At 39.6% G+C, this 26,455-nt stretch overlaps 2 protein-coding genes across 3 annotated transcripts in view; one reads left to right on the top strand and one right to left on the bottom strand.

Moving 5' to 3' along the window:
- The window catches only part of ctnna1 (catenin (cadherin-associated protein), alpha 1), a 91,734-nt gene that overhangs the window by 52,296 nt on the left and 12,983 nt on the right, over positions 1 to 26,455 (bottom strand). For both annotated transcript variants that reach the window (XM_028588861.1, XM_028588862.1), the window contains exons 6-7: positions 24,822 to 25,091; positions 21,193 to 21,396 (exon numbers count right to left, since the gene is read on the bottom strand). In XM_028588861.1, the coding sequence (XP_028444662.1) occupies positions 21,193 to 21,396; positions 24,822 to 25,091 (474 nt within the window). The remainder of the gene's footprint in view (positions 1 to 21,192; positions 21,397 to 24,821; positions 25,092 to 26,455) is intronic.
- On the top strand, positions 2,220 to 5,463 carry lrrtm2 (leucine rich repeat transmembrane neuronal 2). The gene is made up of 3 exons (XM_028590129.1): positions 2,220 to 2,372; positions 2,590 to 2,680; positions 3,821 to 5,463. Exons 1-3 carry the CDS (start codon positions 2,220 to 2,222, stop codon positions 5,461 to 5,463), a joined length of 1,887 nt encoding a protein of 628 aa, XP_028445930.1.

Genomic DNA, 26,455 nt, shown 5'->3' with positions numbered 1-26,455 from the left:
GTGCGTACGAGTGCTTTTCAGTGTTCATAGATTTTGTTCTTAGCTAAGAACAAATTCAAGTTAAGAAAACAGTGAATGCCAGAATCTTCGTAAAAAAGTGCGTAAGAAGGGTTTAAGAACATTTCTTCGTAAGAACGGTTGGTGAATGAGGCCCAATGTTCTCGACAAAGCGAATTTTGGCTTGTGTGAACGAGTGGACTTCCTAACATTGCTGCTAACCTAAACACGTTGACCACGTTTGGGAAAGATGGACATGCTGGCAATCATGTCAGCATTTTCAAAAAACTCTGCTCTCTCCATAAACCCTACACCAAAAAGCAGAGGGGGGGGGACAGGAGAGAGAGAGAGAGAATGGAGAATAACAAAATTAGATCAACGGGCAAAGAACCAGTTGGACTGTTGGCTGTTCCTTCCCCTTATAATGCTCAAATCCACAGTAACATTACACCATTGATGGTGGTGACATTGACCTGCCCCATCCCTCACCGCCCTTTGCCCATTGGGGGGTTGTGTAAATAGTTAGGGGTAGGGGAGCTCCAACGGCACCAATCCCCCGTGATTTTGTGCTGGTTGGATGCAGTGCTGTGGTCGGACTTGCTCTGCCCCTACTCTCTCAATCCCATTTCATTCACGCCTAGCCTATATTTCATATCCGTGCCAGAGGTTTCTAAAGCACTTCTTCAGGTGCTTATTATGGAGGCAGTTTCTCTGAGGCATCTTTTATGATACTCAAGTGAGTCTCTATCCATCTCCTTTAGGACAGATTTAGGAACATCCCTTTTCTACAAAACCACTAGTCCGTTGGATTATGGAAAAATCCAATGGAAATAAAGTTTGCCCCAAGTGTCAAACGATCAGAGTTATAGCATATTGATATATATATATATATATATATATATATATAGAGATATAGATATATATATAGAGATAGATATAGATAGAGATATATATAGAGATAGAGATATATATAGAGATAGAGATATATATAGAGATAGAGATAGATAGATAGATAGATAAATAGATAGATATATATTTCAGCAAGTTCATTTTCAAGTTGAAAGTCTATTGATAATTTAACATTTTTTATTTTAAAAAGGTTTTTTAAACATCTTGAATTCCAAATGGGAAGCTAGCACACATCAAATAGAGGGTATTTCCATTATGCCCCCTGAGATTTAGGAATTTCCCCCCCATGTTTTCCACTCTCACATTCTGCAGAAAAGTCCCAGAGGGGAGATGTAGTCTACCACAGTAAATGTGGAGAATGACAGCAGCATGCTGGTCAAGTGACCTGGAAAGTCACAGCTAGATGCATGTTTTGTTAAGAACCGAAAATTATGTAATGAAATTAATTAGGTATAGCAGTATACATTTAGTAACAATACACATTCAAATTTTACTTGTGTTTCAGTTACTCTTTCATTTTCATCTACTGCCAAAACAGAGTGGAAATGTAATTATTTGCTTTCATTAAGTACAAATGTTTGCCTATAACAGTTGCAAAAAGACTTCAAATCCATATCAAATACATCACAGTAAGGTAATCAAAGTAATATACACGTACTGTATAAAGCAGGGAGGGGTGTGGTGGGCTATAGCGATCATGTTTAAGTAAAAGATGCTTGAGAAAAATAGAAGATGTTAAAGTGCCAAAGTTAAAGAAACCGTATCTGTGCGTAATACTGTTTCTTATATCTAGTTCATTGAAATTACCCCCACACTCCTCTCTATCCATATTAAATAATTAAGAAAAAGTCAGCATTTTCATGCACTGAACGACAGACATCTCATTCTCTTTAGCACTCTGAATGGTGCTGAAATGTAGCCTTCTTTGAGCAAAACCACAAATAAAATGCATTCGCTAAATGTTAAACATTTTAACAGCATTTTAGTTTTTTATAGCACCTTGTGGTTCACATCATCAGTATTCAGCCTTGTCTATTACATGTTTAAAGCTAGCTTAATTTAACTTCAGAGCAGCAGGCCGTACACTATATGCCAGAACTGCACTTAGGTTATGTAAATTATGAATATAAGCAAGACAACGTAAATTAGCATTGCTATAGTATACTCGCTCCTGTACAGAGATATAGGAATGCAGCACATCTTTGCTCATCCATGCTTATGTTTATGTTGTCTTTAGCCACATGTTACAAACTATGTTTTTGCTTTGTTGTTATTTTTTGATTATGTCTCTGGTATATATTCATACATAGCGCATGCAGAACAACAGCAAGGCAAGGCTGAGATTTACAGCTGTGGTTAATTTCAACAGCAAGCTGCCGCAACACGTTCAAGATATCAATATTCTGATGGTGACGAGCCAGTGGGAGGGAAGTGGGGATGCAAGAGGGAGGTGGAGGAAGACTAAGGTGCACAAGCAGTGTGTATGAGGCAGAGAGCAAGTGACTGAGCAAGAGAGTGAGAGGGGGTTTGTGTGAGTGTGGGAGAGAAAAAGAGAGAGAGAAACAGTAGTGATGATCGACGCCAGACTGCCACCACTCTGTAGCAGTGAGTGGCTGCAACAAAAAGCACAGAATAACATCCCTGACTCCCTGCTCTGCTTTTTTCTCTCTCCCTGCGTCTCAGCTAGCAGACGAGGGCTCCGCTCACAGCTCTGCAGAGGCTATGCTGAGACTGAGCCGGCTTCGGAAGCAGGATCTCTGGCTGCCATCAACAAGTTAGGGTTGGAAAACCACAGCCATGAAAGAGGAAAGCTTGATCTTCAATTAACCATCTGAGCTGACATCATTGCGGTGGAAGGGAAACAAAAGGGTAAAAAAAAGAAAAAGAAAAAAAGGAGGGGGGTGGGGGTCTGTTCACCGGAGTCGCTCTGGATGCAACTGATCAACTTAAAAAAAATATATATATAAAATATTTATTTCAAGGATTCGTGGGATGAAGAAAAAGATTCAACCCTTTCTTTGAGCTTGGATTTTAAAAGGACTCTAAGCAAAATAACAGGATTAACCATCATCTTGGGACATGGAATTTCATATTTTGTTTCAATTGGGTGGGTTCAGAATTGCTTTATTTCCAAAGAGGCTGATTCCTTTTGTGCTTACTCAAAAGGGTTTTTTCCCTTTGGATTTTTCTTCCATCTGGTTGCTTCAAGAGTCTGCGGAAAAGGACAGTTGAATGCAGCCTCCGATGTGCACAAAAGAATGGGTAAGTTAGTCCCTTTATATGGCAGGTCTGGACATGAATAGGGAATACAAGTAAGAGCGAGGGAGGCTAAGGACTAAAAGCCCTTCTGCCTAGTGTATTTGCTGTAAATGTCCTTCATTTTCTTCTACTTCACCAACACAAGTTGGGAATATATACATATAAATACCATTTGTACTGTTTTGCAGACCTCTTAAGTGATGAAGAAGTCTTAAGGAAAAAAAACTCAATCACTTAAAAAAACTAAGAATTCAAAAAGGACAATAGCATATTTGAGCAGCTAAATAAAGAAGAAACATGCGGCAATAATTGATGAATGACATTCAGCAGAAAATGTGTATTTAAACCAAATTACAGAGAACAAGATGTGAACAAAATATTCTAAATATAAATAGCAAGGGTGTGGAAACAAAGTCTAGCTCATGTATGTAATTGATCATGAAATGCCCAAGTAAATTAGACCTCCAATAAACCTAAGCTCACAGAAATCATGTTTACATACATTGTGAAAGTAGTCAATGTAAAATATCTAAACTGGTAGATTTATGGAAAAGCACCCACAAAAAGAACAATCGTCGCCATGAATTAATAAGTGCTCTGCAGAGATAAGCTTTCCCACCCCACAGTTCATTTTGTTATCTTTGAACCCACCCAGGTTTCCATTCAAGGTGGCCATTGGTGGGACCTGCACCAGCGGCTCTGTGTCTGTGTGTGATCAGCATGCTCCTAGTGTGCCTGCTGCCTCCTGCATCGTGCACAACCTGCCCTCAAAAATGTCGCTGTGAGGACCTGCAGTTCTACTGCGACACCCAGGGGCTTCAGGCACCCCCAGATGGTGTGGAGAAGGGGGCCCTGGGGTTGTCACTACGCCACAATAGCATCACTGAGCTCAGCCCTGATCAATTTTATGGCTTCAGCCAGCTCACCTGGCTACATCTAGACCACAACCAGATTACAACCGTACAAGAGGACGCCTTTCAAGGGCTCTACAAGCTGAAGGACCTCAATCTGAGCTCCAATCGTATCACCAAGTTGCCCAACACAACCTTCATCCACCTCATCAATCTCCAGATACTGGACCTGTCCTTCAATCAGATGACTGCATTGGAACCAGAACTGTTTCATGGACTGCGGAAGCTCCAGATACTCCACCTCCGCTCCAATTTACTTCGTACCACACCTGTTCGGGCATTCTGGGACTGCCGCAGCCTGGAATACCTGGGCCTAAGCAGCAATCGTTTACGGAGTCTGGCCCGGAATGGATTTGCTGGGCTCATTAAGCTTAAAGAGCTCCACTTGGAGCACAATCAGCTGACCAAGATCAACTTGGCCCATTTCCCTCGCCTTGTTGCCCTCCAGTTTCTTTATTTGCAGTGGAATAAAATCAGCAACCTAACATGTGGCATGGAGTGGACCTGGACCACTTTAGAGAAGCTGGACCTCACAGGAAATGAAATTTGTGTCCTGACATCTGATGTGTTTCAAACGCTGCCAAATTTAAAGATTTTGCTGCTGGATAACAACAAACTAACCAGTCTGGATCCCCAAGTCATGGATATGTGGCAGTCTCTGGGTACCATTGGGCTGTCTAGCAACTTTTGGGAATGTACCAAAAGGATTTGCTCTCTGGCCACTTGGCTGAGCACCTTTAAGGGAAGGTGGGAACATTCCATTCTCTGCCATAGTCCTGAATATGCCCAAGGCGAGGAAATACTTGATGCCGTTTATGGATTCCAGCTTTGCCAGAATTTTTCAGCGCCGGTTGTTCAGACCATTAGTACTACCACAGACGCTACTATAGCTGCAGAGATCACAAGCTCCTTGTTTGGAATTATGCAGCCGACCCCCACGCAGGACTACGCAGAGGATTTTGTGAGCTTTACCACAGTCACTACCACAACAACTACAACAACACCACCACGCACTGCTCAAGCAACTACTGCTACATTGGAAGAGGCAGCTGTAACAGAGGACTCCTCTGCAATGGACAACACTGTTATGACTCATAGGGTTATCATTGGAACTATGGCCCTTCTATTTTCATTCTTTTTCATCATTTTCGTTGTGTATATCTCACGGAAGTGCTGCCCTCCCACCCTGCGCCGGATACGCCATTGTTCGGCTATTCAGAACCGCAGACAGATGAGGACCCAGCAGCGGCAGCCTATGGCAGATCTAGCTACACAGGTACCCTATAATGAGTATGAGCCCAGCCATGAAGAAGGGGCACTCGTGATCATAAACGGCTACGGGCAGTGCAAGTGTCAGCAACTGCCTTACAAAGAGTGTGAAGTATGAACTCTTATTTATTCCTAGAGCATATGGTTTGCCATTTGACCATTTCAGATGATACAGGGTTTGCTTTTTTTAATTTTTATTTTCCAGTTTATGTAAAAAGCATAATTTCTACAAGTAAGATTTGAGAATATGTGAGAAATGTTGAATGCTACAATGACAGGTTGGACATGACAGTCTAGGGATGATGTAGAGATAGTCACAAATTTATTTTTCTATGAATGCAAGGTTGTTCATATCAGGCAGGGGCAATCATTTTAAACAAGACAATTGTAAACTGTGAGATTTGTCTCCACATTGTCTCTATATTCTGCAGCACAGAGAAAATACTTAGCCAAATGGCCCTCTGCTAACAGAATACATTAAGTGGAGAAATGATATTTATGTCTCATTTCTTTTAAAAATATTTAAGATCATGTTTTTAATTGCACCACAGACAATTTACTGTAAGCCACTCACTCAATTACTAGGGCAAATTAATTGGATACATTTTCAAAGTTTTGTTTTATAGTTTTAAAATAATGTATACATTAAAGGCCACAAAATTATTATAACTAAAAAGATTTGTCATTATGTTAAAAATAAAAAAATAAATCCTCTCTCAGGAGAGAAGAACCCTGAAATGCTATTCGGTATAAACAAATGTTATTACATTTACCAAATCAGACATGAGTCAATTAGGCAAGGCTATAATCTTCCATCAGATCAAAGGCCTCACAGCATTTCCTGTTTACAAAGTTTATGTGGGCAGCCCACCCCCCAAAAAATGGCTGCCTTTAGCCAAAAAGGGATTATTTTGTTTATATTTGGTTTTCTTCCAAATTTTATTCTGTGTGGAAATGCAACTTCAAGTGTGTACTGTTTGAAAAGACTGCCGAAATGGTGCAATTACATTCAATTATGTATACTGGGAAAATGGCCTCTTTGATCGGGCTTTAGCTCGTAAATGCAATGCTGTTTTGCAGCTTGTTGGATGTTGGGAGCTCCCGCCCACAAGGGCCAACCACCCAAAATAAATTCTCAACCTGTGGGAAACACTAAGCATTGTTCATCTGTGGTTAATCTTTAATATACTACACTGCTTAGCAAAAACACATGGATGATCTTGGAAATCAAGAACAAAATGATTAGACCTTTAAATGTTTAATGATCTGTACATGGATTCTCTAGCCCTCAAATACCATATACACTGTGATCATAATATTTTCAACATCTTAATCTAGTAAGTACAGTTTGCTGATTTGCTATAATATAGTAGGATCAATATACAGACAAGCTAGTGTGAGGTGTGAGGGTAGCAAGTAAAAGTGACCAGCGCAAATGCCAGATAGGAGAGCATTTCATTCTGAAAATAAAACCTTTCCCCAGTCGCCCAGGCTCTTTAGTGCTTACACACTAATCAGGACTGACAGGCTAAAGATTGAACCAATTAAGGCAAGGCAAAAATAATCTAATATTCTGTCACCCACACCAACGATCCAGCAACATTTAGCTTGTTCGGCCAATCAAAAATAGTTCTAGCAGAATCATCCTCCGCACCACATAAAAACATCATTGGACCTTTTACTTTAAGACATTGTTCTTGTAAAGGGATATCGTGTTGTCATTTACAGTATTAAAAATGTGATTACCGTGAATAATACATATTATAACAGTTCTTTGGTTAGCAGTCACAAGTGTCAAGATAAACTGCAGTCAATAGCCTGAAAGCAAATGGTGATCCAGTGATAAGCAAACAGCAAGCCTGGGTCAGGACACATTTGTATGCAGCAGGGAGAGGATGTGCATTAGCATCAGACTAAAGCTGCTGCCGCAGCTCCGCACTTCTTTGTGTTCAGTTTGGTGATGGGGGCAGGGTGAAAGAGAGAGGGATTTAAAGCAAGTGATAGGAAGATGGAGAGGAGCAAAGAAAGGGTCAGGGTTCAGGAGGTGCCATTTGTGGCTTTGTCTCTTTATTGAGGCTGTCAAAATCTGGCTTCAGTCTTTAAATGAATGCTTGTGTCAATGTGTTAATGTCTCTGCACACATGGTCATTGGGTGCCTACAACAACTTCTAAGAAAGTGTTTGTGTAAACCAAAAATTGTTACACTTCACATTTGAATTCAAAGAAAAACATTGCATACACTGATCATACCGATTTCCAAAGTCAAGCACCTCCACTTTCTAATTTTGTTTTCTTCCAGCTTCGCACTGCTTTTGCTACTGCCCTTCTAATCTGTCTTGCATGTTCAAAAGTCAATTAAGTTGAATATTTCTTATCTTATGTCATTCAGCAAACATTATGGTGAGACCTCATTCTTGATAACACCAAGAATGGGGATGTATGTGGAAATTCTATAAAGTTCATTTCACTGTTTAAGACTACGGTTGTACTAAGTGATTGAAAATCCACAAAATTTGTAGAAATATGCATCCTTTGCACTCTGGCTCTTTGTAAACTGTTTTTGTTTCCTCTTGTCAACCTCTAGCTCTGGTCCCCACCCTGCCTAAAAATAAAAAAAAAAAAAACAAGTGAACCAATCCCCTCTCTCTAACCCAATCTCTTTGTGCAAAATGAATGCTTTTCTCTTCCCATTATCCTTTTGTATTGTAATATGTACAATTTCATATCTGTATAGTGGATAAGATGTGGCAAACTGAAGAAAAAAAAACATTTTCCCCTCAAAACATATATTTTTAAATAAAATGGTTATAATTTACAGAGTGTTGGCTAACTGATGGATGCTCACAACTTGGTTTGGTCTTTTATTACAGTTTGTAATGTACAGTATAAATCTTTAGCAATCCTTTGCCAAACCAAAAACCAACCACTGGTGAAGTTGACATGCATCAGTATATTGTGAAAATTCTGGAAGTATGTGTCAAATGAAACCCAATTTCTAGTATTTTTTTAAAGCACCGTTTAAACAGAGACGGCTCAGAAAGGAGACACCACACTTACAAGTTCATTTTCTGTAACTACATCATATGGGTTTTGCCACTGCCCCCCACCGAAGGAGGCTAGCAGCAGGATCAGTCTATTCACTTCAATAGGAGAAGTGAACACGGGCACAGATTATGACCGATTCTTTCGCTCCAAAGTCGCCAAAGTAAATACTGGACCCATTTCTCACAAAGCTACATATCTTCCAAACATTTGCTAACTCATTTTCGTAATGCGAAATATGGCTGTTAGCTGTGTAAGAATCTAATGTTAGTAAAATAAAATAAATACACAATGCACGACGTTCACAACCCTTCCAAACAGGGGGGCACGAAGTCTATACCATTTCCACCATTGGCGCAGCTTGTAATGTGTCATCTTTTGTTATAGAGCATTTTTGGTTCAAAGCACTAAAGGTTGAGGAATTCATTTGATTATGATTCCCTTCCGTCAATGCATGTCAACATACTGATTAGATCATCTACTTTACAAGTCAATTAAATAAAATTTGAATAATGTTATGCAAAACACACGTTTCTGGGGTCCACAATTTGAAGAAGCTTGAATACCCCTGCTTTAAGGCAGAGTGATGTAAAGACATTTCTGAATGTGGGCATTTAAATAGAATTGTCAATACAGAAAAATCTATGCTGTTACTGTTCTGTCTACCGGTATGCATTGGTATGAAGCTTCAAAAGAAGGCTGAAACTATTGATTGTTTTAATTATCAATTATTTTCTCAATTATTTTTTTTCAATTTATTGGTTAATCGAAAATAGCAAATGCAAAACACAATTTTCAAGAATCCGAGGTTATTTCTTCATATTGCTAGATAAAACTCAATATTTAAAACCGTAAAACATTTAAATTTTTGATAGATAAATTACTATATTGAAAAAAATCAAGAACTGACTCCATGTCAGCATAACTTCAATAGTAAAGTTTGTCAGGCAATGAAAAAACACTGAGTAATGCCACAGGCACATGAAACCTTCAGATAAAATCTAAGATTATGAACGTAGTGCCTTTTAGTCATTAATTGCCTATATGTGAGTTAATGATCCAGTAAAGTATATTTTATTGTAATGTGGCAATATATACAAGATTAAATTATAACTAAACCTGTATTTCCTCCCTTGCATAAGCTTTGGTATAACTGTAGCATCTTAGACAAATTTGACATTGATCAATTATGATTTTGTTTGTCATTTAATTAAATAACGGTTTTAACAAATTAAACACAAGTTAAGTATTGTGAGGCAAGTGTTAGTTGAGTAAGAACCACAGAAGAGCAAATAATCTCAGCAATGCAGTTAAACCAAAAGTGACCCAGAGCAACAGATAACAGTCATTGCTCGTGGGATTTTCAGATCAAGGAGGGATAAAAGCTTTTTTTAAAAGCTGGCTTCGTATTCTAGTATTTGCAGAGTGGACATGGCAGAAACTACCTGCAGATTTGCAACTCTGGGTTTCCAACTGAGCAGATTGTATACATGTTAGTTTAAGACAAGTCTATGTATTATACCATGTAGCTGTTTTACAAATTGAAGTTGCATGGTATCCACCAGGAATGTCGTAAAAGCCCAGCATTTTTGACCACATCATAAAATGTATCTTACCAACTCACAATCTGAACGGTTGTTAAAATGTAAAGATCAAAGTCATCTCTCCACATGCCAAAATAAGTAAAATTTGTGGGAAGAATTATTTTTTCCACATTTTAGGTTTACATAGATGTATGCAAGAAGCGAAACAACACCCACATGGCATCTGGTAAATCAAGGTAAGATATTGTTGCCATTTTTTAACAAATGAGACAATTCATAGATATTATATATGAAAATACAACAACTCTACCAAGAAATCTTTAATCCAAGTTGTTCCCATTTGTCAGAAAGTCCACATAAGAAGCCTAACGTGTTCAAAAGAAAGAATAACCATTTCCATTAAAAAACTTTAGGTAGGCAGTTTCAGGTAGACAGGTTCACTGATACGTAAACTTTATCTGAAGGCAACTTACTGTGTATCAAGCAGTTTGGAGTTTCAAAAGATGCAAACATTGAGAAATGTAAGCCGACATGGCAATCCAAATGAAAGAACCACTTCAATTTTACCTGCTCTTTTTTGATGAGGCCTACAGAAAGCAAGCTTCAGTAATTAACCTGCAGTGTACCCAGGTGGGGGAGGCACTAAACTGAGGAGTCCGACTACATGGCATCAGTAGCCTGCAGGGCTCAAGGACTCAGAGCCCATGTATCCTTCACAAACTCGTTAAGAGGCTTCCAGTAACGCTGGAAAATGCTTACTAGAAAGGACATATTGATCTGGACTCTCATCAGCAAATACCGCCCTAATATATTTATTGCTTAACACATTTAAAGCCAATCCCCAACCATATCACTGGGGGATCCAAGTGCAAACAGTAGAGGGATGAGCAAACTAACTGCAAAATGCTAAAACTTTCCTGTTGATTCTGAACATTCTAAATAAATTAATAGTCAGCGACCGACACAAAACAATTCTTGAAAACTACACAGAGTTTGAAGCAACTAGGCATTAAAGACATGATTAAAGTTGTCTATACAGATTACAGATTATCCTAAAAAGTAATGCAAAAGGTGTGATGTTAAGCCCAGGACCAAACAAACCACATATTGACAAAACTTTAAAGATGAATGCTAGAGTGCAAGAGAGTAGATATTAAGCAAACAAACCTCTGAGCATTAACAGTTGAAAGCAAACACTAATTAACCCATTGTAGAAGAGCATTGCTATAACCTATAAAGACTGTGCTCAATCTGACGGCATCCATGACTGATGGCATTAGACAGTGGCGCACTCACGTCTGCTGTCACATACCCCAGTTATTTAAATTTGTTCTAGTTCCCTTCTTTGTGATGAATTGGCACAGTTAAAAAAAAATAAAAAAAATAAAAATTCCAGGCACTCCAGACGACAAGCCTACCATTGCTGCCTACTACCCAGGAAAGCAATAATCTTAAATTATCGGCAAATGGTTCAGAATGTGATACTTCATTAAATAAAATACACTGCTGAAAGCACTTGCTTTAAGTAACAGCTCTGACAGCTCCACTTCAAGTCTAGATAAACGTTTTCTGTACATAACAAATGGATGACCGCAAATATCGATACATTACCCTGAATACCTCCCCAAACTGCCTAATAAAACACAATTTCAAGTTTCAATTGTTTTCTGACAGCTAGAGGGTACCTTGTCTAAACACAGACTGGGACTTTCTGTGTGGAATCTGCCTGTTCTCCCCAAGGTGCTTCAGTTCAAAGATATGCAGGTCAGGTGAACTGGAAACACATACTTCCCCGTGGCGTGAACTAGATTCTCTGCCTGGACCCGTTTGTCTGTGTGTGTCTTTTAGCCCTGTAATATAGTGGGGACCTGTCCATGGTGTACACTGCCTCTTGCTGAATGTATGCTTGGATAGGTTCCAGTTCCCTGAACAGGATATAGGTAATGGATAATTGGACATTGCTAAATGCTATAATAAATATTAAACATCTTGAGTATGTGTTGAATGTACTCTTTTTAATAAAAAGGTGTTATTTGGTTAATAATATAATAAAGTTATCTCCATTGCCATTAAATTGAATATAATTCCTTTACTGTCAGAGTTGTGAAGAGTAATTTCCTGTTGCCAAGGTCAGTGGGATGTCTGATAAAAGCAAAGGGACTTGCTACATCTTAGTGTACGAATGTGTGTGCATGTGTTAAAACATGCATAGATGTGGTTTGCCTCCCATTCAGAGATAGTCATCACAGCTTAATTCACTTCAGTCTACCTACTTCACTTTCAAGCCAATGGAATTCCCTGGCTAAACATACCTGCAATCAGCAGATTATAATTTCGATTTCTTGCCATTTTTGAAAACCTTTGTGCCATTGGCTGGAAGACAACGCTCTGCTAAGAAGTTACTGCTTAACAGACTTATTTGACTAAGAAACTCAGGATGTACAGTAATATTCAGCATAACGATTTTGTTGATTTTGTACATGAGAATAAATGTATTACAGTGCTCCTAAGAAGTGGGACAAATAGCAAACTTAGAAGGTCCCATGGCATGAAAATGTAACTGAGGTTTTTTAACATTAATATGAGTTCCCCCAGCCTGCCTATGGTTCCCCAGTGTCTAGAAATGGTGATAGGTGTAAACCGAGCCCTGGGTATCCTGCTCTGCCTTTGAGAAAATGAAAGCTCAGCTGGGCCGATCTGGAATCTTGCTCCTTATGAGGTCATAAGGAGAAAGGTTATCTCCCCTTTCTCTGCTTTGACAGCTGTAGTCACAAGGACCCACAAGTTCTCGTGAATTCAGGTAGAATAGAACCACAAAACCAACAACAGTTTGTTTCCATCCAGAGGAGTAGAGGGGAAACAACTCTGTGCTGTGTTTTCAAGGTGTAGTGCAGGGAAATATGATCCGCCGTGAGCACGGTGTATTTTATTTTGAAAATTAACCGGATGTTTATTTTGTTTCTGTGCTCGACTTCCTGTCCCACACTGTCATGTGCTGAATTGCTGCGGAGCACTCCGGCGTCCGGCAAAAATAGAAGCTCTGCGTATCTGCTCCGGAGGGCAGTCAGTGGAAATACACACACTGACTTTAATGGAAACCTAATGACTCCGCCGCCGTTCCGCAGCCGGTGGAAATTGGGGGTAAGTGGCAAAAAAAAAAAACAGTTATTACAGGTTTGACCTTGAGCGTGCTGTAGCCTTTAGGTTAATGTGACAGCATTCAATTTTTATATATATATATATATATATATATATATATATATATATATATATTTTTTATATGTGTGGTAAGCATTATGGAAATGTTACCAAGTCCAACGCAACTATGAAAAAGTGACATGGGGGCTAATTCAAATATCTGACCATTGTAAAACATTATAGAGATGCACCAATTGATCAGCCAGTCAAATTTACACACGTGCCACAAGACTTTCTTGCTAGATTTAGCGACTTTTCATAGCCTTTTAGCAACGTTATTTCTGAAAAGAGACTAGCAACAAATTTAGCAACTTATTCAGATCATCTGGGGAAAAGTGAGAAACATTAAAATATATTATTTCATTGTCATCCATGCTGCTCAGAGTAATCACAGCGACCGGCTGTACCGCTAACAGTGCGGCGTCTCTCTGGCCTATCCTCTCCTCTTGCAGAGGTCAGTAGGTGTGGGGCAGGCGGACGACCCTCGCCGCAGGAGCAGACCTTTTACGTTCTCATAAATAGATACCAATTCATAAATAGATAAATAAATACATAGACGGATGATAAATAGTTGACTCTCTTTTATATGCCTAAACACACGTTTCCTTTGGAAAAAGTAAAATAAAAAAGTTAGATAAAGTAAGCCATGATTTTATGTGTACAGTAACCGGGAGACCTTTTATATTTTGAGATGTGTTTATGAGTGAAAGTACTGTAACCTGGTGCAGTTTTAGAGAAAATGTAAGTTACTTAATAGGCAATGTTTTATTATCAACATACAATTGAAATTGAAAACTATTTTTCCTCACTCCTTAGAAGTAATACAACTCCAATTCAAAAGAAGAATGCAAGATGAATTAGACTCCTCTGCAGCACCACATCTTCCATGTTTGCACAAAAGGGATATTTGGAGGAATTAAATAATCCCAAGGGACAAAACAGACAGCGTTTTAGGATGGAAGGCAAATTGCATACTTAAAATCAGTACTGCAGCTTTACAGTGTGCACATTGTGCCTCAATCTGTACAACAAAAGAAGAAAAGATCAGACAGGCAAACAATTAAATAATCTGATTGCTATATTTGCCAATAAAATCCTCAATTACCAAAAGCCACAGACAATCTTATAACAGCAGCAAGCATGTTTCCCATGGATTAAGTTCATTCACCCATACAACTGTGAAAGAGGGGGGGGGGGGACTTCAGTCACAGCATCACAAAAATGTCAATTTGTGAGACCATGGGATTCTTCATTCTGTTTAACTGTTGTGGTGGAAAGGGGTGCATCTCATCTACCTGCCAGCAAAGCCAATTAAAAAGCCTAGAATTCACCAGCAAAAGATCAAGGGCCAGGTCTGGGAAACGTTGCCTGCTGTTACTGACAGACCAGTGTTTTATGGAGGCTGTAAATATACGAAAAGCCTTAGGGACACTAAATCTTTTCCCCGTTACATTGTGGGGAGTGTAATTTGTTTTAATTATGCATTTAGATGAGATTACAACTAGATAAATTGAACTGCTTTCACACTGGTCTTGTATTAGGCCTAGCCCCTTTGAACCTTCTTCCCCTTTTTTTTTCAAAAGAAAGGGTTAAAACACATTTTGAAACATTCCACTACATTGTCTGTTAGTTATGTAGCCCTGGATGTACACTAAAATCTTAGCCTGTGGGAGTGACACTATAGCTAACTTTTATAAACTTGTTGCAGCACAAATAAAAGGGCATGTAAAATGCCCACTTTATCCCCATTAGAGGCAACTCTGTCTACGTCCACACTACTACATTTTCATTTTAAACCAGTGTTTTAAAACTTGAATGATCTCCATCCTCACAAGCTTTTTGGCACCGTTTCAGAATTCATATCCATCCATAATAACACGCCACTAAACGCATATCGCAAACCATTCACGTGCACATAGCTCATAACAGGATCAGATAGGCAGTGTGTTTAAAATGAGCGGCAACTTATGCAGGCACAGAAGAATATGGGTTAAGCTAAATTCTGCCACTCACTATAGATGCCCAAGGCAAAAAGATTGTGCGAGTGAGCCGTCAAGATAGAATGGGACTGGAAGGGAAAGATTGCAAAAAATGGAGAAAACCGAAAAAAGGATTCAACAAGGAGAAAGCAAAGTGTAAGGGAAATGCTAACGAGCTCAGAGTGGGAGGGCTATATTGAGAGAGACAGAAAAAAAGGCCAGTGAAGGCGGACGCAAGGGTCCTACTGCAGTGGCCCGCTAAGTCTTTTTCATGCAGGTCTAAATAATAATGTATCACTTCAAGTTGAAGGAATTTAAAGGTCAGTAGCTTAATATGTCAAAGCAACCTAGCATCACTCTCTTCTGTGAAACAAAACCCTGACAGATGCTGGGAACTAGACATGCATTATTAATAAAAAGTGGCAGAAACAGTTACACTCACACGTGCCATGCCAAACTGTCATGACAATATAGAATAATTGAGGCCACGCTATGTGGCAGTGCTAGGGCTACATTACCCACACCCGCCTTTCCTCTTCACTGGCTGAGTAGACAAGGTCTTGTCTTGTTAAATGATCATCGTAACACAGTACACAATTTCCACTCCAGGAAGGGGGGACACAGGGACAACACTTGGCCTAAGCCATAATGTGCATTTGCCACATTATTATTTCCCAAATCTTAAAGTTAGCCTTCCTTTCCCCGATAACAGTTTAACCCAGGGGTACAGTCACTTATCCAATCAATGTGCTATATTATAAGTGCATTAAGACACAGCTTGGAAAGTTTAAAATTAGAGCTAGAAAGAACATAACAAAAATAAGTGGCAGTGTTTAAAAAAAAAAAAATGTATGGGGAAACCTCTAGCTCACCCAGTAGTGTGCGCCCCATGTAGGCCGAGTCCTTTGCAGCAGCCCGGGTTAGAGCAATATATAGAGTAATTCTGTACGCACATTTTTTTCTGTGAGACATCGCAACGCATATAATGATAATGCATAAATGTGCAGAGGAGCAGCAGCCGACAGCAGCTCTGTTCTGCTCTCTGCATAGTAATAATTTTCTCATTAATTACACGTTATTTCACCAACAACCCATACACAATTAAACTATGTGTAGCTAGCTACAAATCACAGATAGTTAGCTTCATTTTCAGCGTAATTTGTTTATATTTACAGTTTGAATTTCGTCACGCCACTTATACAACATCTCCCTAAAGGTCTTATAAAGCTAACAACGGTGTCCGATTTCAAGTTAATGAATATTTGTGAATTTCAGAGGAATTCTAAGAGGAGCTAGCTCTCATTGATAGAGCTACATCCAGCCACAGGCTCTATCAATGAGACTCCGGGACAAGCTGCGTTTATTTCCCCAATCGTTTGTTTAAATAACTCAACACATTATAATTACACACATTAAAAGATTAACTGGAACCTGTGGTAACAGATTGCTGGCGTAACAAGCTCGCTGACCGCGCTCTCACTCACACACACCGGGCATTTAGCTAGCAGGAAGAGGGGAGCTGCAGGCCCTGGAGCTCTGTCAGAGCACCGGCGTTTAGTAGTCCATTATCCTAAAACCGGTGACTTTGAGCGGGTATGGAGTGCTGTGGGCTGCCAGTTGTGACGGAGCTCCAAGTACCTCAGAGCAGGTCGGGGTGTGTGAAGGAAGGCAGGTCGGGTGGCGAGGCAACACAGGCAGCACCGGCAGCTGAACTCCGACACACAGTCGAACAAAATTTGCAATTAGCCATCCATTTTCGTAAAGTGACCCATATTTGAGCTTTACATAGTATATGTAAATGTTGGGGCGTGACCGTTCTCTTAATACACAGATGGGCTAACAAAGGTTCCGGTTTTTGGGAGGTTGACGTCAACTTCCAGCTTTGTTGGGATTTGCCCGTTTTCAGCGGTAGTTTCAAAATATGAGATTTTCATAGTAAAGGGGTGTCAATGGGACTTTGAGCTTCTATGCATGTCCTATTTACCCACCGAACTGTCGTTATTCAACTATGACAGGGTAAAATCGGTTTTGCATTCTATCACCCCTTTAAATACTTTTCCCCATGTTTTAGTACAGTTGGTTTTAATACCTGGTGTGAGCCGTACGTTAGTACACATGAAAACCAATGTTTCCAGGTGGCAGTTACGCTGTTTTTGAAACTATGTTTAAAACTATGTATTTCACACTATGTTTACATCTGCAATGAAGCTTCTAATCAGTTTTCTTCATCTGGCCAAATGAGTAGTCAGATCCTTGTCATGTCCACACATCACTGCACTGATGAGATGTGCTCCTCTGTAAAGGTTCTTAAGTCATACAGGGCTACATGAGTGGCATGGAGGTCATTTCAAGGAGAAAACTTGTGTTGAAGCAAACCAGAAATGCTGCATGAAAGCCTGAACCTTAAAATAAACTGGCAGTGTTCTGGATGAGAGCAAACCATGGCTGTAATGCCTGAGCATGGACAGGACAGTGTTGCGAGACAATGACATAAACTTGGCATTTGACTGCTTGCCATTTTGTTGGTCAATGTCCAGTGAAAACAGACACAAAAAAAAATGAATATTAAAATACCACATTGATAGGGCGCCCTGGTAGCTCACCTGGTTGAGCGTGTGCCCCATGTACTAAGGCTCAGCCCTTACCGCAGCGGCCCGGGTTAGAGTCCAACCCGCAGAACCTTTGCTGCATGTCATCCCCCGTCTCTCTACCTCCTTTGCCGTCTTCAGCTGTCCTATCAATAAAAAGGCTAAAAGCCCAACAAATTATCTTTAAAAAAATAAATAAATAGCACCTTTCTGTTTCTTAGCAGAATCCCTCAAAGCCTACATAAAAGATGTCAGTGACATTGCATGGAGAGTTTTGTCAAGGGTCAAGACGACATTACTTTTGGGTGTAGATTTGCCCACTTATTAAGCAGGCAGGCTTAAATCATTGCCCAATTCTCTGCTTTAGTTGATAACCTGGCCCGGCAGCCATGCAGCAGTGGTTCCAGTCCTAAATTGTCCTATTTATAGTATAACTTACAGAGCCACAAAATATTTAGATGTTAGGTTACCTCTTGGCTTAGGAAGGTTAATACAATAAGTAGTAAGCAAGTTAGCCAGGCATGCTAAAATTAGCAGCCACCATTTAATTGTAAATCAAATTCATTGTTAAAATATTTGTGCTCTGGCAGAATTATTGCTGTGTGTGGATAAACGTTTGAATCTGTAATACTATCACATCCTGGCTGGCCAGACATCCATTACAGCCACAGGACCACTATAACACTTCACTAATGAAATGGGAACGCTGTGCACTCTATGATTTTTCCTCTAAAAAGACAGCAAGAAAAGCAGAAAACAGATAAAGTTCTAGCTCATAGATAGTAATAAATAAGGCACATTGCTGTGGGTGAATGGCTTACTCTGAAATTCTGCTGTTACTGGGGGGATATTCAGGGAACGGTTAAACAGAGTTGTATCCAAATAATATATAGTAATGTTGGTGTTTTTCAACTTGGACCATATTATGAAAGTAACTACATTTACATACTGTGAATCTTTTTTTTTTTTTTGAAAAAATTGAAAAGAATTGTTTTTGAATCGAAAATCGATTTTGAATCGAATCTTGAGCCTAAAAATCAATAATAAATTGTGACAATTTCTGAATCGTGCACCCCTACAGGTAACGTTACTTTTTGGCGTTCAACACCCGCCCCCCTCAATGTTCTATTAAAGAAAAGATAGAAAATAAATATTGTTTTGTAATATGTGTGTGCTGTAAAGTGGTTAGAAGAAAAAAAAAAAGAAAAAAAGGAAAAGAAAATCAGAATTGACTAAAATCGGTATCAGCAGGTCTAACTCAATGAAAAATTGGAAATCGGCCTAGAAATTGTAATCAGTGCATCTCTAGTCTTTTCCTAATTCCTTTTGAATTCTCCTTTACACCTTTTCTTGACATCATGACGTTTACCATCGGAAAAGTGGTTAGGTTGTTTAGAATTAGATGGCACTTGATATTTTTTTTTAGGATATAAAGTAAAGTAAGTGAAAAATCTAACCATTATGATTTTTCCACAGGGCTTCGTGCAGGTAAGTGACAGGATTCACATGGATCCTAGTAGTATGAAAGTATTTGTAAAGCAAGTTAAACTCATCTAAAAACTGATTAAGTTCAACTTAGAGGTAGTGCTTAGTTGTGAGTTCTAAGTTTATGTATGTCTTTTGACCACATGTTGCAGTCCAACTGTTCAATGAAGGAAAAATGCAAATATTAAATTAAATTAAGAGAGCTGTTTTGTTGAGGCAGGGTGGCTACAGGTATAAACAAGTTAAATTTAAGACTTTTTAAGACCACTTCTAAATGAAACTTAAGACTTGTATGCGGTGCGTTTGAAATTATGTTCAACGAGACACTGAACCAGACAACCAAAAGCAAAAAACTGGACTTGCATGTGCGTTATTGGTTAAATGACCACATCCAGTCAAGATTATATGGAGCAGTTCATGGACAATGCAACTGCCCAGGATCTACTTCAGCATTTCAAAGTAAGTGTGCCATAAATATATTTATTAACTAACCTCTTGTATGTTGTGTATCATATAGTTAAGCTTTACTGATTTGTCAAGTGAACAACAACTATGGATAGAGCACTACACGTTAATTAAGACAAATCAAAATGAATGAATTGAAAACAATGGTATTAGAGTCTGCTGTTTACCTGCCAATATGTATAAATAGTATACAGTACTGCTCATAAAAATAGCCCCACATCATCACATACCCTTCACACTACCTAGAGATTGGCATGGTTTTATTTCAGTTAGCCTCATAGCTGGTTTGATTTACATTAAGAGATGATTTTATTGAAAGCCCCTCCATCTCTAGGTATGGTGAAGGGTATGTGAGGATGTGGGGCTATTTTAATTCCAAAGGCCAAGGGAACTTCATCAGGATGCATTGTATCCTGGATGCATGAAATAACTGGCCTTTAAAAATAAAAATCTGCCTGCCTCTATGGGAATTTAACATAGGGGTGTACTTACTTGTGCCCCTGTATTTTAAGGAAGGGCATTTATTCATTTACGATACATTATTTATTCACAAAGAAAATTGGTGTCCTTAAAGGTTGGACTTCTCCTACTTTTTTAATTAAGGAATTAAGATCAATTTCCAAAAGATGATTTTTGTATTCCTCTTTTTAGTCAACTTATCATGGGTTCATACACTTATGAGCACCACTTGTCATTTAACCAATAACGCACATGCAAGTCCAGTTGTTTGCTTTTGGTTGTCTGGTTCAGTGTCTTGTCGAACAGAATTACAAACGCACAGCATTTTTTTGACTTAGGTGATGAGTTATTTTTTGATATATGGCGCCAGTCCAAATTTTGCGTAACGTATCTGGTCTTGTCCTTTCCACAGATAAATGACTGTACAAGCCCCGAATCTGGAAACATTGCTTTGAACACTTCTTCAATCCCGTCATTAGACCTGTAGGAATTGTGGCTTGTCACAGTCCTCAGCACACAAATCACCTCTGCTCGGAGTGTTGGCATAGAGCCACAAATTGCTCTAAAGTCAGCTGGCATTGTTGGCTGTAGATTTCCCATCCTAACATCCAGCGTTGTAGCGTTGACATCGTTGCTAGCGGTAGAAATGGTGTAGCAGAAGCTAGCAATTACGGGCTGCTGGCAAGCCTTTACGTAGTTTACTAAGTTTGAAATTCTTCCAACGCATAACGCAGTTCGCTTCATAAACATTCCCAGGTACCGACCTTATTCAAGCAATTTGTAATTGAACTTCCATTTCCCCATATTTCCAGGTGGCTATCAACCATTGCTGTATTACCAGTATGCGGCGAAATTGCAAATCCCACTGACTATGGCCACGCCAAGACCCGCCCACGAAGCAGCTCGATTGGTAGGGGTTAGGCATTTGACCTCGGTTAAGGTTAAGGTTAGGATAGCCGATTGGTCAGGGGATAGGTCATGTACAAATGGGGTTACGTTACCTTGCGTAAAAAACCCTGGTTGAGAATACAGAGTAGGTGGTGAGTGTGGTGGCAACAGGTAGGAAATAGAAAGGTAAGACACTTACATTGCCCATATACTCCGACAGAAGGTCCTGAAGAGCCTGGCGCACAGAATTGCATTCGGCCACAATGCGCTCCCTGCGGTCATCACGTGTGCAAGAAGAGTCAGCCATGAGGGCAGCACCACTGATAATGCTCTCAAGACGCTCCTCCAGGGAAGGACGGAAGCGCTCCTCACTAAACGCCAACGGGTCCACAATGATTTGTTTCTGTAAGGAAATGGTCAGAGGGGAAATTACACTGGGATAAAAAAAATGCTAAAAGGCATTATAGTACACTAATCTCTCCCTCTACAAGTCCGAAGAGAGAAATCTGGCAGGCAAGGGGAAGGCTGATTTAACAGACTGACAGTGTGGCTGAAAAAAAACATGAAGGGAAGAATGTGTTCAGCTGTCTCATTTGTGTCCATGTGCCAAAATACTAACTAGGTCTACAGTTCCAGTAGCAGCGAAATAAAGTACAGAACAGTTTTTTGACTAATTAATGGTACAACCAGGGAATTAGGGTAAGGTCACTTTTGCCTTCAATTAAATGAAACAGCACCATACTGAGCACAAAGTGATGTCTCCAGGCCAGTGTGGGTAATAAAGAAATATAAAGGATTTTAATAGTAGCAGTTGAATGTTTGACATTAAGCGCCCAAAGGTTGGCTATTAACCAATTTTAAAAAGAAATTTAAAAAAAAAAAAGCCAATAGACAAATCCCCTTCAAATTTAAACATGTCTTGGAAGAAAAAGTTAAGAGGAATAACAATATCAACGTATTTTAATGTTTTCTGTGATACAGCACAATGTTGGAAAGAAAAGAAAACAATTCATATCAAGCAACATGTCCTTATTTATCCATACGTTCTAACTGTGATGAACAATCCAAGTCGGAAAACCATGAATAATGCAGTTCTGAGAAGTACTTACGCCTTCCAAGATTACTGTGTGTGTGTGTCTTTGGTGAAATGATTTTGATTTTATAGCCTTTTCTTTCTTTTGAGTTACAGAAGTGGTGTATTAAACCACTGTCCTCTCTTTTATATCTGCAGGATGACAGAGAACACTCAAATGTCAGATTTTACAGGGGCAAGCCTGCTGAGAGAGGCAACTAGTTGAAATGCTGGAGAGGCACTGCAGAGAGTAAATGACGCTTGTGGAGGCTAAAGAAATAAGGCTAATTCCCCAATGACAAACTATGGGGTTCCGAAAATGCTACAAAATATTAAACAATTCATCGGTTAGAATTGTGGTTTATTAGGCAGCCCTCTCCATTCTGTCTCATCTGACCTCCTCTGCTTGCGTGTCATATCACCATGGCAACAGGCACACGAGAAAGACACAGAGGAGGAAACAGAGAGAGAGAGAGAGAGAGAGAGAGAGAGAGAGAGAGAGAGAGAGAGAGAGAGAGAGAGAGAGAGACAGTATTGGGGGGGTTTGAGTCATTTGCTAATTTTGCCTTGCATTTGAAATTGGGCATCAGAAAGGAGCTAGTCCGGAAAGAGCCTGTGTGACTTTTTTTGGGGAGTGACTTTCCGCGTGGCTACCTGTAAAATAACCACTGATGCAAAAGATCTGAGAGACTGCATAGTTTGACACTTGTTTTATGTAGATTAATCATTTGGCATACCATCTGTCAGAGCAAAATGCTTTTATAGTTTATAACAGTGTAACATAAATTTCAACAACTAATCCACTTAGCCCGAGTGGCCGGCCATCAGTTCATTCCTGAATACAAAAAAACTTGCAAATTGCTGTTTCAACAATTGAAACTGAAAAATGGCTTCAAAACGGCAGGCCACAAATCAATGGACGACGTCACTGATGCTATGTCCATTTTTTTAAAGTTTAAGTGTGATACCCATCATACACTACCATTTAGGCCAGGTTGCTCTTGAAAAAGACGTATTGTATCTCAAGAGATTTTCTGGTTAAATATAAGAATATTCTTTTTTTTTTTTTTTACTGTACAAATTGAAAATGTCCAATTTATTTTGTGATGTTTCACTTGAGCAGGAGCATAGATTAGACCACAGCAGTCATGTCGTCAATGTCCACAGAGGAATTAAACATGTAAGTGCAAGTTACATGTGTGAGACTGGGCATCCGGTTAATTGGTTGAGAACCTTTCAATTATTATAAACATCTATTTACTACAAAGGTCATTTATCCTCGTCTTTATCAAAATTCAAACTTGCGTCCCATGCTCCACCACTAGAAAATCCTTCGTTTGCAAAAACCACCCTTTTAAGATTCCCACAAAAGGCCATGATTAATTATCATATGGCCATGGACACGTAAAACATGAGCATGCAGACTGCATCAACCATGTGGGTAAACAATGTCACTGCAGGATTAACACAAAAGGGTTTTCTTTAGAAGTCAGAGGCAGTTTAAAAAAAAGAAAAAGAAAATTCTGGTTAATCATCTTTGCATTTATCACCACAGGCAGTATTAGGATGATTATCTCAATGTTTTATCCAGCTGCTATCTTGATGTTGTTTCATGTCAATATTATGAGGACTAGTAGGTCATAAGTTTCTTATACCTTTGTAGATTCATATTCTCATTAATATTAAAAAGGTACCTTTTTTAAATACGCTCTTAAAAGTTCAGTTCGCAGTTGAAGCTAACTGCAGTTTCTTTCTCCATAACAGCAATATGAGCAATTAGAGTGCAAGTTAACTAAGAATAGAGAAATAAAAAATTAATTCAAAATTAAAAAAATTAAAAAAAAGGGTAAAAACTAGTTCATCTGAGTCAATTGTGAATTTTAGGGAACTGCTGGATATAGTTGGAGTAAACTCTGGATGACCGTGACTTTCAGAGATATAAAGGTTTTAAGCATTAATATATGAGGGACTACACAGCAACATGGAAAGTGTTTTTAGTAGATTAGGGTTCCTCCCTGCACTAAAAGTCAAAATTAAGTACACTTTGGTTTGAAACTTAAGGACCATGCCTTGCATGTTTTCACTTCTTCCCCTAAATGAAGATATTGAGACTCTAAAATATTCTTCAGTTTTCTATGTCTAGTCCTTGGCCAAAACCAATTATTTTTTCTTTATTATTATTTCATCCAGTACATGTGATTGCTGTAATGCTGTTTTTTTCTGTCGGTTCTAAAAACCTAATAAAATATTGTTGTAGCTACCAGAGAAGTGGTTAACTGAAGTTACTTAAAAGATATAATTATAAGTACAGCTATAGCCTAATGCAGGTCTCTTTCTGAAAGCTAGAGCTGTGAAAATCTCCTTCATTTGACATAGAAGCAAATCAAGGAATGAAGTAGTAGTGACTCAACATATTACATGTATCCCAAAGCCATGTCCCAATTTGACCACATATCTTATCCTAATTTCCACCCCAACCCCAAGCCCTTCAAGTGTTTTGTCATTTTCTGTTTGAGTTGAGTTAGTTCTTTCAAGCAAACATATGACCTGACTATAACCTTCGTGAACAAGCCCTCGTCCATCTCGGTTAATAAATAGTTTTGTCATACCTTTGGAACTGTGCCTGGCACTGTTATGGGAAAAAATATAATTTTAAAGTTCGTGTTTTTAATAATCTGGCAGATACCTGGATGTCTGGCTGGACTTGTGAGAAAAGGCAAATGGGTTGTGACTTGTAAGCCACTCATTTGACTTACATCAAAATTGTTGAGGGCATAGGCAAGCTCTCCACCCCCTGCTGGCTGACTGAGAGCTGAGTCCTCAGTGGCAGTAGCCTGAGCGGCATTGGAGATGCCGGAGACTGCATTCTGCAGCTGCTTGTAGATCAGGTCACGGTTAGCCTTGTAGGCTGCCACGTCAGGGTGCTGGAGGCAGGCACGAGACGCTGTGTACAGCATGGGGATGTTCCTCTGTAGTACCCCGCGAGCAGCAGCCATTTGGTCCTTGTGGTGGACGTCCTTCAGCTCCTAGCAGAATGAGATGAAAAGCAGGAGGCTGGGTGGTAATGTACTTTAGATTCAAAATGGGCCGGTCATGCCCTTATGGAGACACTAAATGTGACAGAGTTTGTTCTGGATGACCCAGATTTAGTTATGTCCCCTGAGGTAACACAACAGTCATAATCAGGCCATTATAGTATGCCTTTGCAAATTAATGCGTTGCTATTCAGACCTCAGCATTATATTGCAAACACATCTTCATAGAAGAGAGGAGAAAAGATAGTGATCGCTGGCATAGATTTATAGCATTAAAAAAACAAAAAACAAAAGAACAGCTTGCATACACAAAACAAAAGCCACCCCTCCAATTGCAACACTCCCAGGGCTTTTTTACAGTATTGCTCAAGACATGTTTTAAGAAAAGTTTTAAGCCCCATTATTTCCTACATTCACTTTGGTTAAATATTTTGCTATCCATAAAAAAGTATGGTTACAAGTATAAAAAAGTAAAAAATAAAAATCAATGACCATTTTGGCAATCTTCCCATTTAAGGAGTGGGTGTTAAGGAGAACTTTGTATTGTCTAGTCTTGAGGTGGATTTTGCAGTTAGAGATACTATTTAAATGCTTATGAAGCTGGTAATCGTCTTCACTACTTCAACTTTTTTGACTTGATGGCATTGTTCTCAGTGGCATATACTAGTGCACTGCAGAGGTGCCGTCAGAATATTTTCCAACACAAAGTTGGATTATAACACTGCTTGTGCATGTGTTTTAGATCAGAGTTTGACCAAGAAGAGGCTGTGCAATAAACATTAACTCACACATTAACTTTCACTTTCAAACCATCCATCCATCCATCCATCTTCGTCCGCTTATCCGGTGTCGGGTCGCGGGGGGAGCAGCTCCAGCAGGGGACCCCAAACTTCCCTTTCCCGAGCAACATTAACCAGCTCCGACTGGGGGATCCCGAGGCGTTCCCAGGCCAGGTTGGAGATATAATCCCTCCACCTAGTCCTGGGTCTTCCCCGAGGCCTCCTCCCAGCTGGACGTGCCTGGAACACCTCCCTAGGGAGGCGCCCAGGGGGCATCCTTACCAGATGCCCGAACCACCTCAACTGGCTCCTTTCGACGCAAAGGAGCAGCGGCTCTACTCCGAGCTCCTCACGGATGAGTGAGCTTCTCACCCTATCTCTAAGGGAGACGCCAGCCACCCTCCTGAGGAAACCCATTTCAGCCGCTTGTACCCTGGATCTCGTTCTTTCGGTCATGACCCAGCCTTCATGACCATAGGTGAGGGTAGGAACGAAAACTGACCGGTAGATCGAGAGCTTTGCCTTCTGGCTAAGCTCTCTTTTCGTCACAACGGTGCGATAGATTGAATGCAATAC

The sequence above is a fragment of the Perca flavescens genome, chromosome 10 (assembly GCF_004354835.1).
Source record: "Perca flavescens isolate YP-PL-M2 chromosome 10, PFLA_1.0, whole genome shotgun sequence".
Classification (NCBI taxonomy): domain Eukaryota; kingdom Metazoa; phylum Chordata; class Actinopteri; order Perciformes; family Percidae; genus Perca; species Perca flavescens.
This window is presented reverse-complemented; position numbering and strand designations above follow the sequence as displayed.

Bases quoted from the DNA above. Each gene is read 5' to 3' on its own strand.
- lrrtm2 (XM_028590129.1), top strand. From the start codon at position 2,220: ATGCAGAACAACAGCAAGGCAAGGCTGAGATTTACAGCTGTGGTTAAT. The intron at 2,373-2,589 runs GTGCACAAGCAG...CCTGCGTCTCAG, and splicing joins GGAGGTGGAGGAAGACTAAG to CTAGCAGACGAGGGCTCCGC. The intron at 2,681-3,820 runs GTTAGGGTTGGA...GAACCCACCCAG, and splicing joins TCTCTGGCTGCCATCAACAA to GTTTCCATTCAAGGTGGCCA.